We start from the raw sequence: 18333 nt of genomic DNA, 5'->3' as shown, positions 1-18333 counted from the left end.
GAATCTACGTCTACCATAATAACACACGCAACATCAACAAACAGGAACACGCTCGCTCACAGGACGCAAGCTTGTATCGAAAGTGAACAATGACTGACATCATGTCCTGGGGTGTGATGAAATACCTGACACTGTGCTATTCCACTGTGTTTTGTGAAGAAGGGTGTCATTTAATGTGGCAGCCCTCAGTTTAATTAGGAAGTTGATTAAAACGTACGTAGCTGCAGTTACAGAATTGACCCTGGAAAGTTTCAGAAGGGAAACTTACACATGCTAACTCGGCCATTCTCCAAATTTTTCTATGAGGATAATCTGAAGTCAGACGATTATATGGCTGTTGCCAATACTTGATGATGAATACGCTTCCTATACTGTCGGCACAGCTGGAGGGAAAAAAACAATGCAGGAGCTATAGACGTAACCTTGTAAATACAGTGTGTCACATTTATATGCACATATATACATTGAATAGGTTGTTTATTAATGGTCTGTAATGTAGTTGTAAGCAAATATAGCAAAGTATACTGATGTAGCTTTTAACTACTTTACCTCCTGTGAAGCATTCATTTCTAGACTTAGTTGAAATCATACAAAATATATTTTAATGGGAGAAGAATACTGTGCATTAAATAAACACCTAAAATCTCCTTATATCTGCTTACAATTACATTATAATGTGTTATTATACATACAGCTTATGATAAATAGACAGGATAACATAGTTAATATATTACTGTTAGAAGTTTAAACGTCACAAATGGCATTACATTTTCCTCATTTGATTTAATGGAACATTTACTTACTAAAATGTAAGGAATTATATCTCGGCCCTGGTGCGCTGGCAACCTGCGTCCAGGGCGTATCCCGCCTCTCGTCCGTTATCAGATGGGATTGGCTCCAGCTCGCCTCAAAATCCCCAAAAGATAAGACGGATGGATGGATGAGTTTTATATTTTGAGGTGTTACACACCAATTTGTCAGCATAAATTTGAGAAAATGGGAATATTCACAGTAAATCTAATGTGTGAGTGTGTGGGTGTAGAGGAAAATATGTCAATATATATTTCAGATATCACTGCATATTCCTTTAAACCATAAAGTATATCAGATAAGTACTGCACTATTCTGTGTTTCTTCAAAAGTTGTACATGTTTTAAATCTTTCACTGTACATGAGCCCTTTGTAAAATAATAAAACAGTATATTATATTTAAAACAATACAAGACAAAAGACAAAATTAGCCTTTTATCTTTTAAACCACTCCCACTCTGCTAATCCTCGTGCTCAGAAGAGGGTTGGCCAAACGTGTTCAGAGGCTATAAGAGCAGTGACGTGGAGGTGCGGCGTCACACAGGTGAGCGTTCACATTCTCATGCCTCCACTCTCAGCTGCCTGAGGACACTGCTTCACTGCAGACGCAGGAGTTCACCTCAGACGGTAAAAGGTACAGTTCTTCCCTTACACTGTGCTCATTCATTCATTTGACTGTAAGTTAGAGAAACGTGTGTGACAGCATCTTTCACTTCTCTGTTCATGTCGTGAATTTTGATTCTGGTGTCTCATCACAGTGTTCTCTCTTCACAGATTATCCTCAAAATACTTTGACAGAGATGGAGATGGTGAGTCATTGTGTTTTTTAAGTTTTTAGAGTTTTTTAGGGGTGGCTGGTGTATTTGTGTTGATTTTCTTCAAGTCAGCCCATGAATATTATTTAGAAACAATAATTGAACAGTGTATTTCACTTGTACTCTGCTCTGAACATATGATCTTGTTAAAGGAATAGTTTTTAATATCTATTAACCAGTATGCCGATGGAGTTTCGGACTTTCAGGGGTAAACAGCGTTGCAGCCAAATCCAATACAATTGAAGTAAATGGTGACCGATTCTTCAAACGTTAAAAACAACAGAAAAAAACATAGAATGCCTCCATACTGCTCCTGTGGTTTCATCCAAGTGTCTGTAAGCCCTGGCATTCAAATCCAGTTCAAAACTGCATCATTTACACCATGTTTTTAGCCTAAATGTCCACTGTGATCCACGCACCAACGCGGCTCTAGAGGAGGATCACATTGGACATTTAGGCTAACAACACAGTGTAAATGACGCCGTTTTGAGTCAAATTTGAATGCCGGGGCTTACGGACACTTGGATGACACCACAGGAGCAGTAAGGAGGCATTAGTAGGTGTTTTTCTGTTGTTTTTATACATTTGAAGAGTCGGTCACCATTTACTTCAATTCTATTGGATTTGGCTGCAGCGCCGTAATACCCCTGAAAGTCCAAAAGTGTTTTGTGGACTTAAACACATCACCCACCCCTCCATTGGCATAGTGGTGGGAAAGGTTAATTGTAGCCGCTAAAAGCCACAAAACATTGTCACCTGAATGTTGCATGAGCTGCTTAATGCAAACAGACTTGCATAAATTTGCCAGTCAAACTAAAATACACGGTCGCAGTGTTGTTGCTTGGCTCATTTCCAACACACAAACAATACAACACACAGTTAGGATCAGGTTCAGTTTCATTGCAGCATGAGTGTGCGTGTGTGTGTGTGTCTTTTGGAAAAAAATTCATTAATTTTATCAGCATTGCAAAGTACGTCTGATGCATCACTGTGCTGAGCCCAATAACAACAGCAGATGTGTGGCCTAATAATAACAACACCTCAGGCTGTTATTGATGGGACATAAATGCCAAACATTACACCAAATATGCCTGGCTGCTCACATCGCACAACATACAACAAAAATCCCTGTGTGTGTGATTTCTGATTCAGTTGTTGTCCTGCTCTGTTTCTCTCAGATGGCCTATGTGACTGAGATCCGGCTGAGTGGAGGTTGGAGCGGAGTGGCTCCCTCCTCCTGCCCCGAGGTGGAGCTGGAGGTCATCGAGGAGTACCTGCAGGAGCATTCACTGGAGATCCAACCTGCACACATGCCCGCCTCACCTCAGAGTACCACGGGGCAACAACCGCACACACTCCTCCACCAGGGCGGCAGGATCATCGGTAAGCGGTGGTGGTGATGATTACAAAGAGGATGCTGGTCCCTGTGTGTTTGTGTGTCTTTTATCTGACGGCCTTTTCCTCCACAGAGAACAGCTGGTCGGGTCAGCATGCTTATGAGTGGCACTGTGGCTCAAACACTCCATATGAGGAGTATGAAGAGCAAGTCCCGCCTCCAGCCTGGCCTTGTCCCCATGACAACCAATGGGTGAGTCCAGGGACCTCAAACTCATTGCAAAATAAAGCGTAATTAATTAGTTTCAATTGATTGGATTTATCCACGATCCATGAAGATTGTGACACTGGTGAATTATAAATATGTTTTGTATGTGTTCAGGACCACATCACGTATTCCTACGAGGCACCTGCATACATTGACTCAGACTCGCAGTCCAGTTGCTCTCAGTACCAGGAATACCAAGACTCACCCTCTCCGTCGTCGGACAGGGGGAGCGGGAAGGACAGAGACTCCCTGACTCTTGCACCATTTTCAGGTATAAACACATTTAACACAAAACTCTCAGCCATGGCTGTCGAATATCCTGATATCACCCCTTTCGGTATTAGTATTCTATTGGTAGTATTTTTGAATTATTTTAGCATAATTGATTGGCCGAAAATGAGAAAAAACACATAATAAACAAAGTTACAAATGACATCAAGGTAAAAATTGATTGCGTATTATTTCCGTTTACTGAAACTGTGACCTTGTGACAACCCTACTCTGAACAGTCCTTAACTCGAACACCACCAACAAACAAAAGACTTGTTCCCACCTCTACGAGCCTGTATGAATCATGGTAACCTCATAATTTGAATTTACATCCCTTTACTTCTCAGCAGGAAAGAGGAAGGAGCGGTTGTTCCAGTTCCTGTTTGAGATGCTCCAGACGACGTCCATGCGCAGCTGCATCTGGTGGGTCCAGTCCTCCTCGGGCACCTTTCAGTTCTCCTCCCAAAACAAGGAGCGCCTGGCGCAGCTGTGGGGCCGACGCAAGGGGAACCGCAAGACCATGACCTACCAGAAGATGGCACGGGCGCTGAGGAACTACTCCCGCACCGGCGAGATTCAGAAGGTGAAGAGGAAGCTCACGTATCAGTTCAACGAGAAGACACTGAGAGGCCTGCGAGGAGACTCGAACAGAGCGTAGGAAGCATGATGGCGAGCCCAGAGAGAGAAGAAGCACAGTGGATATTCATAAACAAAACCTCTGTGGATGTCCCTTTAATGTACTTTCTTCTGATTCATGTCTAAACAAATGAATACTGAGTATTTGAAAAGCCAGTCAGAGTCAGTCAGAGCTTTCTATAGATACAGAACCATTTAGGAATAGGTTCATATGAGGACTGGAAATTATGATACTGGCACAATGATGCAAATCTATGTAAATCTAAAAGGTTGTAACGTCATATCTACTTTATAAGTAGAACTTAAATAAAATACAATAAACTTAAAAAAAATATAAACCGTTTTTTGTGCTTTTCTGATGATTTTTTGGATGTAAGATCATACAAATTAAGGTTCTGTAAACATCATGTTTGGTTTAAATTATCTTTTTTAAGATGACTAAAATCAGAAAAATATTTTCTGATGATGCGATATATATTTTGTCAATCCATCCATCTGTAGTTATCTGTCTGTCCCTCTAAAGAACAAAGGCATCCTGTGTAGTGCATATCAGCCGAGCAAATACAGATGTGCTTGTAAACTGAAGCAAGGACACACACGCACACACACACACACACATACAACCAAAATTGTATGCAAAGTAAGCATGCACTGAAAAAACCGCCACCAACAAAGACCTGTTAATCAGTAACATCAGAAAAGTCCCTTCACACAAAAACAGTAAACACACTGAACATATATGAAATGGAGAGGTCCTACAGACAATGACACATATTACACATTACTAAACATTAAACACACATGGACTGAGATCCTCACTATATATCCTGATATATTTCAAGGCAGGACTTTTATAATTTTGGTGATTATATATTATATTATATTATAAATAATGTAATATTGGTAATCAAACAATTGTTCTAATATTATGTATTTGCAATAATGAGAAGTGGAAAGCAGAAGTGATTTTGTACTTTTCTCGAGTATTTCTATTTAACCCTGATGCTTTTTCAACAGGTCAGTCCAGGTCAGGTCGCCTGGGCGAGGGTGTCTGTAGTTGAAAGAGCAGGTGAAACACCTGATGACCCCAGGTACTACCACTGAAAATGGAGATTTTACATTTTAAACATGTGATCCATTTATAAATATATATGATGATCTCATAGATCAAAATATCCCCCGTAAATGAATAAAGGTATTTTAAATTAGCAGAAACTATTAGAACTATGAAATCCTGCTCACACATGAATGCATCAATGACCAAAATTCTATTTTGTAAGACTTTGGATGAGACTTTTTACTTTTGATTCGGTTAATACAGTACATCTGGCTGATAATGTATCAATCTATAGAGTTATACTTGGAGTCTAGTTCTAAATGGTGGTATAACTTCTTTAGGTCAGCTACTTTAATCAATAGATCTCAGTAGGTCCTTCACCACTGGCGCTGCATCAGTCCTCTTCTCTATAAGGCCACTGAGTCACAACTGATCAGTGGGAACCAGATTTTCACTCCCTGATTGAATACAGATGGTGTCTCCATGGAGTGCACGCCTGTTCTGGGTGCATGTTTGCATATAAAAAGCATCTGCTCAATGCTTTTTATGGTCATTTGAAGCCAAGAGCTGAAAGCAGAAAAAGGCTGTCTGGACAAACTCGGGATTATGTTGGATTTCACTCTGGAATTTGCTGCATCTGTCCACGACCCGAGAGGAAACCTGCTTTATCAAACTTCGTAGCTTCTCAGTCTTCCCCGCTCTCCATCCTCAGTGATGGCTGAGTGGAGCTGGGTGGTTTACACGGTAGTTGAAGGACTGATTTCCGTGGCCTGTTGCTTGGGCAACATGTTGGTGGTGTGTGCGGTGTGTGTTGGCCTGCGGGATTCCCTACGGGAGCCGACATTCTGCTTCCTGGTCTCCTTGGCAGTGGCTGACTTCCTGGTGGGTGTGGCTGCTGTGCCCCTGGCCGTAATATTGGACGGCTGGGTGAGTTTGACCCCGGACCTGTGCCTGCTCCTCAGCTGTGTCGTGCTCGTGCTGACGCAGGCCTCGGTGCTGTCATTGCTTGCTATCGCTGTGGACCGATACCTGCGGTTACACATACCACTCAGGTGAGGTATGAAACACTGTTTTACAAGTAAAACAGCTTTATGGATCACATGCTTGCTCAGTGATTGGTTAAAATAATCATCTCTTTCATTATTTCCTTTTTGCCTGATCCCTCAGATACAAATCCCTGGCCACACAGAGGCGCACGTGGTTGGCCGTGTCTATGTGCTGGATACTTTCCTGTCTACTGGGGTTCACCCCTCTGTTTGGCTGGAACAACTACTCCCCCCTGATGTCTGATTCCACCAATGCATCTTCCTCTTCCCCCATCTCGCCACCATGCACCTTCCTCTCTGTAATTTCTCTCCCCTTCATGGTCTACTACAACTTCTTAGGATGTGTAATGGCACCCCTGCTGGTCATGACGCTCCTCTACATTCGAATATTCTGGAGCCTTCAGGGCCGTCTGAAGGACAGCTGTCCCCAGGCCCGGGCCTCTCTGCTCAGGGAGAAGAGGCTGGCCTGCTCTCTGGCTCTGGTTCTCATTTTGTTTGCCAGCTGCTGGATTCCTCTGCACCTGATGAACTGTCTGCTGCTGTTCCACGGCCCGCAAGCTGTCACGCGGGGGGCGCTCTATACAGGCAGGTGACAGTCCATCCACTTCCTCCATAGTCCTGAGTAGTTTTTATTAATATACCATTTTATCACAGATCACAATATACTTACCAGATGAAATATCCATTTTCCCAGGTATCCTCTTGTCTCATGCCAACTCAGCCATCAACCCTGTGGTCTACGCCTACCGCATCCCAAAGATCCAGCAGGCCTACAGTCAAATATGGAGGCGATTTCTCTTGAGGCTCAACTGTTGCCATGGGGACAAGCAGGTTCCTCGATCAATAACAAGCAGCCTGACCAATCACACAGAGAAGTGTGGTTCAGGAGGGAAAACCACACCCTGAGAAAGAACTGCAGGGCCGTTCTGAGTACAGTATGTTTGAGGATGTAGTTTGTGGCTCACACTCAAGACAACAGGTTTATCACAGAAACATATTGGGTGAGGAAATGCAGGCAGCTCGTGATTGTTTGCATTTCTAGAACAAATGGAACCCTGCATGTTCCGGTCGGCCATGACATTCATTTTTCTTTCCCTAATCTGCAAACTTTATTCTAGTCAGAGCTATCTCCTATGACTCCACTAGAGGGTGGTCTACACTAACAAACTTGAGAGCTGTTGTTGTACACAAACCATGACACCATCACGACACAGTGTCTGACAAACAGACCAGTTAAAAGCCTCATTCACTGACATTTGGACAACTGTTTTGAAGCAAGTATAACTTTTATTGAGATGTACATATATTTTAAGAAAGCCACATGACATGTTCAAATCCATTTAACACTAATCCTTTGCAGCACATGTGTACCTGATCCTTTTTTATTTCATATGGACAAATAAACGTGATACCCGGGCCGTGTTGAGAGTGTGTTGAATATTGATGAGTGTTCAGCGAACTCCTCAGGGAAGGCAATAGACTGTATAGTTATCACCTGAGCAGGGTGTAATCCCACCCACCAAACTATACAACCTACTACCTCACCCTGACAGAGCCCAAATCGAGGACACCACACGGTCTCCTGTCGGTGGAACATGACACCTAATTTACCTGCTCAAGCAAAAAAAAACAAAAAAACAATGCCTGTCACGATGCATTATTTTATTTGCCGCGATTGTTTGGACAGGGTAATTGCCCATCTGGAGATGACAGTCGGCGAGTGGCTGACTCAGCTGTCTCCTTGGGAAAGACAGTAGATTGTATAGTTATCTCAAAAAGAGGTTACAGAACCCCACAACTATTCAATCTACTACCTCAGCCCCAAGGACAGCATCCGTGTTCCTCCAGCAGCGAAGATCCTCGAAGGTAAAACTCCTGCAGTAGCACAGTGAGAAAGAGACAGAGAGGATTATCTTAATTAAGTCGTATTTTCTGTGAAACACATGCAAGATAAAGCAGGGTAGGATTCTTACTTAGAAGGGGAATTTTACGGAACATTCGTAATCTTGTTTTTTTTCCGTTTTTTATCTCTGTGTCTGACTCTTTGTTTTCATTTCAATCGGTTCATGGAAATGATTCAAAAATCACCACTCATGGCGAAAACCTGCTCGTGTTTCGTGACAAGTCTTCAACTGCCAAGAATCGTTTATCACTCCACAACAAAAGAAGACCCTCGCAGATTTTGCATATTGGCACATCCTCACCAATCAACCGAGCCTCCTTTTATTTCTTGTTGCTGCAGAGCCGAATGTCTCTAAATTCTAATCCGTCCCATTAAAATGAATCAAGACAAATAATTTAACGGTAAGCAGACATCGGAAAGTGAGAGCACTAATGTGTGAAAGCCCACCAAACAACTCACTGGCTTCCTTAGACTCTGGCATGTGATCGAAAGAGAGAAAGAGAGGGAGAGAAAAAAAAAAACGGCACTGATCGACTCTGTGCCAGGAATTCGTTTCCGTTTTTGCCAAAAACTGAGCTCATTCCAGTGGGCTATCCCTGTGTAGGCTGGCTGCTGCATCTCAGACGGAGGTACGCACACAGATGCCTGCAAATATGGCTTCCACCAGCTGCCTCTGATTGAATACAAGGATGAGATTCTGCCACCCCCCCACCCCCACCAAAACACAAAATGGCGTCTCGTACTTCGGCCATTTTAGGTCTACTTAAAAACACTATAAGGTCTACCTGTCAGGTTTTTGTCCTGAGCATGTTGTCTCATGAAGAAAGTGCCGCTCCTCTGTGATGGACAATCAGCCAAACACTGAGCCGACAGACCCAGACGACACACTGTATCACGGGCACTGAGCGAGAGTGAAACGTTTCTAATAAGACAGCTGGAAAGTTAACAGTTTAACTTTTCAAATTTGGGTCCAATCAAAAATTCATCACTACGGCACCCTCGCCGAACAAGTAGATTCTATTTTTGTTGTTTAAATTTCGTCATTAAAACTGTTGCTATTCCTCAAAGACCCTGTATGAGGCAGAGGTCGGGATGGGTTAGCAGGTTAACATGGCAGCGAGTAAAGGGTTAACGAGTGGCAGACTAAATGCCAGCGCTGGGCCTCAGATAGACGGAGAAGGTACACTGCTAGCATAAATTAGCATACGGCCACAACCCCTGAGACTTTGGTCCAGACCGGCCCATAGTTAGCATGCAGTAGACCCTGCTAGTCTGATTACAGAAGACCAGACAGACAGAAGGGGGGTGGGGGTGGTGTTGGCGTGACGCCCAACTCTGCCACCATGCCAGCGACAGATCTACGAGCTCTGTTTGGTCGCCAAGAAACACCCCCCTGACTGGAGCTGCGTACGGAGGACGAGGGGTACAGTCTAATAATGATATGACACGATGCACTTGGGGGGGGGGGGGGGTTGAATTAATAAAGATTTAACAGGACATCCGAGAGGGGCCTCGAATTAAAATGAAAAAAAAAAAAAAAAACATTTAGAAATTAAATTGTCGGGGGGGAATTCTGTGCTTTTGGGTTAATTACAAAAAGACATTTCCAGCCCATTCCCTAAACAACTCCCGACTGTTTTGGAAACACTGAAACCAGACTCGGTCAGTCATGTGAGCTCCACTGGGTGCTGTTGTCTGCGATCGTGGACTTTGTCTGTGGCACATAAAAGGGGCACTCATGGCTCTGCTGGGGCAAATCATTTTCTCTGTCAACAGCTCCAAAATAAATCGACCCGAGCCGCAGTGTGGGCCAGCTGAGAGGATCTTAAAGAAAAGGTGGAAATGTGGCCTATTGAGTTAATCTCGTCTGCCTATCAGACGGTCTGTCTGTGCATCTGTCGCAGAATTGTGCCTGAATGGTAGTAAATTCACATGAGCAGTATTCTAAGTAAGCCAAGAGATGTGGACCTTGTCCTCTCTTGTCCTCTGATAACGCTGCTCTGCCGTGACCGACCAGGATATGTATTTCTAAAGACAATTTCCTGCTTGAGTATGTTAATCTTTCTTTGGAAGACAGTTGCACGTGTTTCTTTTGGGTTTTCCAAGAACTCTAGTCAGTTACAGCGCTGGGAATTTGTATCTTTTTCAATGAATTTAGAGCAGATGTTTTACATTTCATACGTTGTGTCTATAAAGTCAAACCTGACACTTTATATCAAAACATTTTTCAGGAAATGTATGTATTTTCTATAAAAAAAAGTTATGATGTGATAACTAATTCTTGTCTTTTGCAGGATAAGTTAAAAGAAAATCTAATCAAAATGGATGCCAAACAGAATTATCAGATGTATGAGACATGTTTAACAAACTTCCAACATCAACCTAAACCTGCTGTACTTTCTAAGCATATACAAAATTAAAGTGGTCTCTACTGCAACACCTTAAACAAATAAAACACATGCCAGAATTAATTTGAAAAATATCGTGTAAACAATAGGCCCAGGCTTCCTCTCCTCCACTGAGAAAGGACGCAGGATTCATTGGATTTACTCCTTGCCCAACGCAAAAGACATAAACACACAAATTAATTAGCCAATCCCCAAACACACACACACACTCACACAGCACACTGAGATGCCAACTAAACTCCTCAGGATTGGAGCCGATTTTTTCACAGGAAGCAGAGACAGGGAAATACCTATTGGATTGCCTGGTCCCCTCGGTCCACGAGACAGGATGAATGCTTGGCACAGACACAACGGAGGGGGCACCAGACGATTGGTACAGGTTCTTGTGTGTTTCTCTCTCTCTCTCTCTCTCTCTCTCTCTCTCTCTCTCTCTCTCTCTCTCTCTCCCTGAGCTTTGTGCCAAGAATGGGCAGTGTCTGTGTGCCAGGCAGAATTTCAATGAGGGAGGAAGGAGGTGGTGATGGTGGGCAAAGAGGAGGAGCGGCGGGGGAGCTGGAGTTGGCAGAGGAAGTATGCCGCACAATAAATGGCAGGATGAAGAATTCCCACACTTAAAAAAATAGTAAACGGCCTATTGCCTAACCCATGTCTTACTCATGTCCAGACTTACCCCAGAGAAAAATCGTGTGCAGGCATCTGGCAAATTCAAGAATCAGGACTGATCGTCAATAGAGCGCCGCGGCTATTTTATGGTACCTTCTTTTCACCTTCCCCTTCTCCCCGAGGAATGCATGATTCCTACATTAAAGGATGGAGGACAAGGAGCGCCGCGCCCTCTCCGTGCCCACTTGGCTTGGTGCCCGCTCTGATGTTCTGTATATCCTCATTAACCAGACGCAGGCACACAGGGGCTCATGCTCACATGTACAGTATGCTGAAATATGCTGCCATATGCATGTACTTACACACAACCCCACACTGGTAGACGCAACAGCACGGTTGTTCGGCCTGTGAACATGAATTGAGCTTAGCCCGTCTTATCCTGATTTACCGAGAAGAAATCAAATGAAAATACTCGCAGTCCTCCGCCATCAACTTCTGTTTTGCAAGATAGAAGGCTGAACACACAAATGTCGGCCTCAGGCATGAGAGCAAGGTAAACATGCCGGGCAACGCGTCTGATGAAACGATAGTATGACCCAGATAAGGCAGGAGTATAAGGGAGCCATTGTGTTGACTATTACAGTGGCTAACAATCACTTCAGCCTTAGATACACTCAGAGAAAAGTGGAGCATAGTTAAATAATCAATATCAAAAATCCAATTTTAGATTTAGACAGAGGCTAGTTTGTCGCCAAATTAAAAATGGATTATTTCATTTACTGTGTGTGTATTAGTTCCTTCAACAGAATGACTTATTACTTGATAAAAAAGACAACAATTTCTGAACATCAGTGGTGTATTAGTTACACCCACCAACCACCCAGATGGCCGGTAACCTGAATGCAGAAATTACGTATATCAAAGGTGTCTTTCCTCCTCTTCATCTCCTCTCTCTCTGTCCCCTCTCCTCTTTCTACTTATCTATGCTTTTGCTAATGTGCTGATGAGATGTGTGGTTACCATGGTTTCAAATGTTTCCGACAGCTCAGATGCCTGGCCTGGCATGTTGCTACACGCCCACGTTATATCATTCACTAATGCCACACGGAGCAGGCCCTACACACACTAGCAAGCAAACACACACAGATAAAGCACAAACAAATGGACGGGTATGCTGGTTCAAAGTGGCTGTGCGTGCATATTTGTGTGCATGTATACAAAGCGTATGTGTGTGAGAGTGCAGACACGGTGTATACGAGGACGAGGCAGCTGCAGCTTCCTGCATGAGATGAGAAACTTCCTGTTGCCTCGCTGCAAACGGCGGCCGGTCAGCCAAGATATCAACCAATCAGCTATGCTGAGGCTGAATGCAGGAAGTTAGCCTGACTGCCTCTAGGAGAAAAACTCAGAAACATTATGAGGCAACACGATAAGTTCATCTGAGGATAAGAGAGGGGCGGGGACAGAGCTCTCCCACTCCTGCCTCTCTTTCTGTCTCTGTAACCCTTGTTCTCTCTATTTTTCTCCTGCTTCTTCTTTCTCAACATTTTCCTCTCATCGCTGTCACATGTTTCTATCTTAAAAATAGGTCACTTTGGTTCTGTCGTTATTTGTATGAATTAAATCATCGTTTTAATGCCAAAGCTCAGTTATCTGAATGAGAGAGGCTGATGCAGACGAATTAGGAGTAGTTTACCCACGAATTGTGAGGGGTATGTTGAAAGGGTCTGCCCATATTCACTGTTTCTTAAACACGTGGCACGAAGACGCCATCTTACCACCAACCCTTGTTTAGATCAGGATACAGTGCTGGCTATGAGCAGTCCACTCAGATTCCTAATAGCACAAACAATTAGTGGATATTTCATGTAATTTAATCGGTATTAAATGTCCCCTCTAAAGGTTTGTTTGAATGATCGAATGAGTTGTCGGTTAATCTCCATAATTCGCGAGCACAATATGGATACTTAGTTTTTACTTGATGGTATCCTGGCTTCACCTATGAGGCTGTGATGAAAATATGCAGTGTAATCTGATTAACATGTTGTTTTTTTTCGCTTGCAGCTGACTTAGTTACACATCGATCAGATAAAGGCTATTTGTTCACGTTTAATTTTTTTCGGTGCTTTTTTGAGCGCAGGTCAGCCTCGAGGTGAAAAATCAACAGCTTTGCGGATAAATATGAAAGTGCGACGGAGGAACAGCAACACTGAACTGCGATTTTTGCTCGACAATCGGTTTCCTCATAGCGTTGTGTGTGTCTGTGAACTAACACGGCCAATTTCTGTGTCTTCCTCAACAGTGAAGTATCATATCCTACAGTAGCCTGTGCCGCAGTGTGTCAAGACAAACACTACAGTCGCCACCTGTTAACAAAGTGTCACACCTCTCGATCAGGGAAAGGTAACGTCTAACGCACAGACACACATATGTTTCTGTGACACAGCAAAACGAGCTTTCATGGCGTGTAAACAGTGAGTAGAGGGAAACAGCAACAGAGTAAATATTGCCCTCACATTACCTATCATAGCGGCTCTAGATGATAAGAGACCTGCCAGGAGCCTCACTTGTCCTGTGGGTGCAGCTTTTCAACACTGGTTAGCAGCTAAGCTTACACTCACCTGAACGTTGCAGCAGCTCTCTGGCTCGGGAGACGCTCTGAGGTCAGAAAGTAACCGAGGAGGCCTGTCCTTCCTCCTGCCCGTCCACAAAGAGACACCTGTTCAGTAGGAAAAGCCACAGAAAGACTGTTTACCACCCTGTTCGACCCTGCTGTCCTAGAGCAGAGAGAGAGAGCGAGAGGGGAGGAAGAAGAGAACAGGGAAGGATATAAAGGGAGGAGCAGAAAGGAGATGGTCAGCAGGGAGTCATGGAGTCCCTCTGAGCTCTCGAAAAGTTTCTCCTGTTATGTCCATCGAGCCAAAATGGCGGCGAGCGGAGTGCGGCGTGGCACCCGAGGACGGTAGACACGTTTACAGGAGGAAAACCATGATGAAGGACAGAGAAAAGGGCGAGAGGGACTGCAGGAGAAAGATTACAGGGCAGTGAAAGAGATGCGAAGAGGTGTCGCAGGATAAAAAAAGAAAAATACCTGGAGCCTGTATGTGAGCGGCGGGCTGGGCCAGAGGACTGGAGGAGAAGAGGGCCGTGATGGCGGGAAGAAGGGAAAAGAGAGGAGCATAGCACACCCTCTGAGAGCTACACCCCCTTCCCACAATCCCCTCCTACTGGCGTTAGTGCGTCTGTCCATACACAGGGTGACAGAGGGACGTCTGCTCACACACACGCACGCACACACACACACACACACACACACACACACACACACACACACACACACACACACACACACACACACACACACACACAAACACACACAAGCCACAGTGTCAAACACACTGTGGACAAGAAAAAGAGATCAGCTCCAAAACAGACTCACAATAGACTCACGGTAACACACACACTTACAGTTGCGTATGATCACAACGGAGACAAACGGACAAACGCACGGACTCAGGACAGTTCAAAACACAAACACACACAGAATCAGTTCGCCAGCCTTTGTATCGCCCTCTGCTCTGCCCTGTGCTGTGTTTGCCTCGGTCCGCCTGCCCACTTTGGCACTGCTGCCAAGAGGGAAGGAGAGAAAAAGGAGGGGAGGAGGGAGGTGTAGAGACACAGAAAGAGGAAGGGAGGGACATGGTGTAGCAAGAGAGGGGGAACAGAAAGAGGAGGAGTCAGAGAAAAAGAGTTAAGAAAGACAGTGAGAGACAGAAAGACAAGAAAAAGAAAGAGAAGAGGCATAAACTGTCCCAGGCAGAAACGGGACACTGAACCGTGGGACGGCCGCTGGGTCCACTCTGAGAATCTGTATCTTAATCATCCAGCATCCAAAATACACATCTCGCCTTGTACTCAACATTACAATCCTGCAGCAACAGACAGATGGCGAGAGAGACAAGCAGATCCTGACACTTCTGCCATTTTGTTCCATCCCACCATCTTTTTTTTTTTTTACAAACGATACATTAAGAAAACCCCAAAAAGCTTGATTCTAACTCCAAACTGTTGGAAAATTGTTGTCAAGTTCTCTCGACCCGAAAGAGGAGTACGGGGAGACTTACTGTCTTTTCCGACATCTTTATTCAGCCTGCTCTTTCTCCATCCTTCTCTCAATTCGTCCACTCCCTCCATCTGGGATAATATCAGCCCTCCTCAATGGGAGGGGTTTGCGAGAGTTCAGCTAAATGAATCAATGAGTGAGGAGGGTGGATATTTCACAGAATGTCACTTTTTTTTTCCATCTCTTGGCATCTTTCCCAGGTCTCCCTCTGATTTCTCACACCAGCGAGCGAGTCGAACACCAGCGCTGATTTTGGATCAGCGAGCTGTCGCCTCTAGATGACCTCAAACATTAGGAGAGAAAACATAAATCCATCTGTTCATAAATGGCCAACGTTCTCTATAGCCCGCTTGTGGACCAATCACTGGCTTTTGAGCGGGTATCCCAAGCTGAGCCAACCAACCAGAGCTCATGTCTGAGCTGACGTCATTTTTGAAAATGTTGAGTGAATTTTTAAAAAACAGGGATAAGTTTTACCATTAACATGCAAACAGATCTCCTAATGTAAAACTCACATCGCTCACTTGAAAGTAGAGACACAAACCTTTGTCTGCAAATCAAGCAGTTAATTCTCTGTCGCAGCTGCTGTAATACCTGAGTTTCGATCAAGAGTTTCGAGTCCTCAAACTCACCAAACACACACTCAGCACACACACACTCTGGCAGGGTGCTCCCAGTCCTCAAACACTCACCGCGGAGACAAAACAGACCACAATAGTCCAGCTTCTCTGCTTAAACTCCACATGAGCCTTTTCTCGAAGATGGGACAATGGACACACACACACACACACACACACATTCATACTGTACGCAGACGCACACACGGACACACATGTGGTGCAAACAATCCGGTTCTTCCATGGAGGCTCAGATTCAGCCAGCAGGTTGGACAGCCCCTCAACCTGACGTCACGTCTCCTTTGTTGTTTATGAATTTATTTCTCTCCTCAGCTGAACTCTCTGAACCCAAAGTCCTCCCCACCCTCTCCTCCCCTCCCGCCCTGTCCTCCAGCCCCACACTTACCCCCTGCCAACGAAGGCGGGCAAATACAGTATGGCTTTAACAAGGAATAAGAAAAGAAAGAGAGACAGACAGGCAGACACAGAGGGGGAGAGAGACAGGGAGAGGGAGAGAAAGGAGCTCAGATGTCTATCTCACTTTTTCTTTTTGCTCCTTTTCTTCTTCGATCGTTGCCTGTGTCTCTTCCTGCTTGGCTTGTAAAAGTTTCAGCTGCATGGCGGGGCCGGCCTCTTTTGGCAGCCGTCCAACTCTTGACTCTCCTGTCCCCTTGCACGAGAGAGAGAGAAGGAGGGGAGGACAAATATAGTCACAGCCAGACTGTTCTGTACAGTTGCAGAGGCAGATGTACTCTGAATGCATGGCAGCTATTTTCATTTCACACTGCCCCACACAGGCAGAGTCTGTGACGGTGGGTTTGTTTCAGTCCTGCGCCATTTCTCAGAGGAGCAGTGGATGATGATGTGTAAAATACAAGCTAATCATTGGCCGGGACATCATGCAGAGTTTCAAAAGGCTGTGCCACACTTGTGTTGTTTGAGCGCCTGTAACTGAGTGTGACAACTGAATCTGATAACCGTGCGGTTTATTGCTCACGCCCAGTTCACACAGGGACATACTGATTTTGTCATTTCTCCTGGTCTCGATAACACGAGCAGCTTGGCTGATTGTAAACACAGATATAGAACAAATGGACACAAGATTTAAAATGCCATATGCTGTTGAACTTTTAGACTTTTGGAGCCACAGCTTCAGACAAATGGTAATCATATCTATTCGCTGTAAATTTGACTAATTACAGTATTTATTATACCATTATAACTTTAGATGAATAAATAACTGGTTGGGCTTTATGACACAGGGACTTTTTACACAGCAAGTATCTGCATTTTTCTGAAGCACCAATATGCTACCCTTACGTAAAAGCAAAATAATAACCAGATATTACCTGAAAATATCTTCTACAAGTGACATGTGGACATGTGCCGATTGGCTAATCGTACTAGCTCGTCCAATCTGAAGAACTTTACCAGATCTGCTTACCGACTTAGAAATAAAAAGTTTTTGACACGCTTAAAATGTAAAACTCTAATGTAAACTAACCTTAAGCCAAATAACATCCAGATATAACCTGATAATATCGATAAGTGATATGTGCCAAATAGCTAATGGTACTAGCTCATCCAATTGAATCATTTTACCAGATATCTTTACCAACTCTAACATAAAGCACCTTTAAGCAAAAATAATAACCAGATATATTAATTGACATTATCTTCTACAAGTGATCTGGATGCTTGTTAGGTAGCTAATCGTTGGCTAGCTCGTCAAATTTGAATAATTTTACAAGGTTTGTTTAGCAACTTGAAAATAAATGGTTAATTGAAAGACCTTTGACAATGTAAAAGTCTCCAGTAAAATAACCAAATAAGCAACAATAATAACCAGATAATATCCTCCACCAGTGATGTGGATGCAGCTTAGTAGCCTAGCTAATAGCACCTGCTTGTCCAGTTACAAGAATTTTAGCAAGGATGTTTCCCATCTTGCAAAAATGTCTTTGACAAACTTTTTAAAAATGTCAAACTCTGAGGAAAACCAACACTAAGAAAAACAATTGCGAGACCTGAAAAATCTTCTACAAGAGAAGTGGTCACTTCCCAAATAGCTAATAGATAGGCTTGTTAGCTAAATGCTACTAGCTGGTCTGATTTGTAGAATCACAACCAGATCTGTTTACTTAACTTGGAAATAAAAAGGTTTATTAAAAGACCTTTGAAAATTTTAAAGTCTGAAATATAACCACCAGGAGAATAAACATTTCCAATCTTTCCATTAGCAGTAAAGTGTGTACTCACCTGGCTGGGACATGCAATGCAGCTCTGAAGGAAATCTCCAGTGTGTAGAAATATCTAGATCATAAATGAGTTTGGCCTGTGTCAGTGACATGACTGTTAGATCTGAATAGTAAGAGTACGTTTTACCACACGTGTTTAACAGGTGGATTTACACAGTGGGTGTGTTGACTGGAGTGGCTGATG

The 18333-nt window shown here is 43.8% G+C and overlaps 2 protein-coding genes across 2 annotated transcripts; both read left to right on the top strand.

Moving 5' to 3' along the window:
• The first annotated feature begins 1281 nt into the window (after window positions 1-1281).
• On the top strand, window positions 1282-5139 carry LOC117764037 (transcription factor Spi-B-like). Its single transcript, XM_034589451.1, has 7 exons — window positions 1282-1444; window positions 1585-1619; window positions 2804-3008; window positions 3095-3213; window positions 3343-3499; window positions 3846-4547; window positions 4583-5139. Exons 2-6 carry the CDS (start codon window positions 1611-1613, stop codon window positions 4154-4156), a joined length of 801 nt encoding a protein of 266 aa, XP_034445342.1. The 5' UTR covers window positions 1282-1444; window positions 1585-1610; the 3' UTR covers window positions 4157-4547; window positions 4583-5139.
• A 91-nt stretch (window positions 5140-5230) lies between these two features.
• LOC117764020 (adenosine receptor A1-like) lies at window positions 5231-7655 on the top strand. The gene is made up of 3 exons (XM_034589423.1): window positions 5231-6243; window positions 6359-6822; window positions 6932-7655. Exons 1-3 carry the CDS (start codon window positions 5906-5908, stop codon window positions 7141-7143), a joined length of 1014 nt encoding a protein of 337 aa, XP_034445314.1. The 5' UTR covers window positions 5231-5905; the 3' UTR covers window positions 7144-7655.
• The last annotated feature ends 10678 nt before the right edge of the window (window positions 7656-18333 follow it).

Source organism: Hippoglossus hippoglossus, chromosome 7, assembly GCF_009819705.1.
Source record: "Hippoglossus hippoglossus isolate fHipHip1 chromosome 7, fHipHip1.pri, whole genome shotgun sequence".
In the NCBI taxonomy this organism is placed as follows: Eukaryota; Metazoa; Chordata; class Actinopteri; order Pleuronectiformes; family Pleuronectidae; genus Hippoglossus; species Hippoglossus hippoglossus.
The sequence above is the reverse complement of the archived record's forward strand: the minus strand, read 5'-3'. Positions and strand labels throughout refer to the sequence as shown.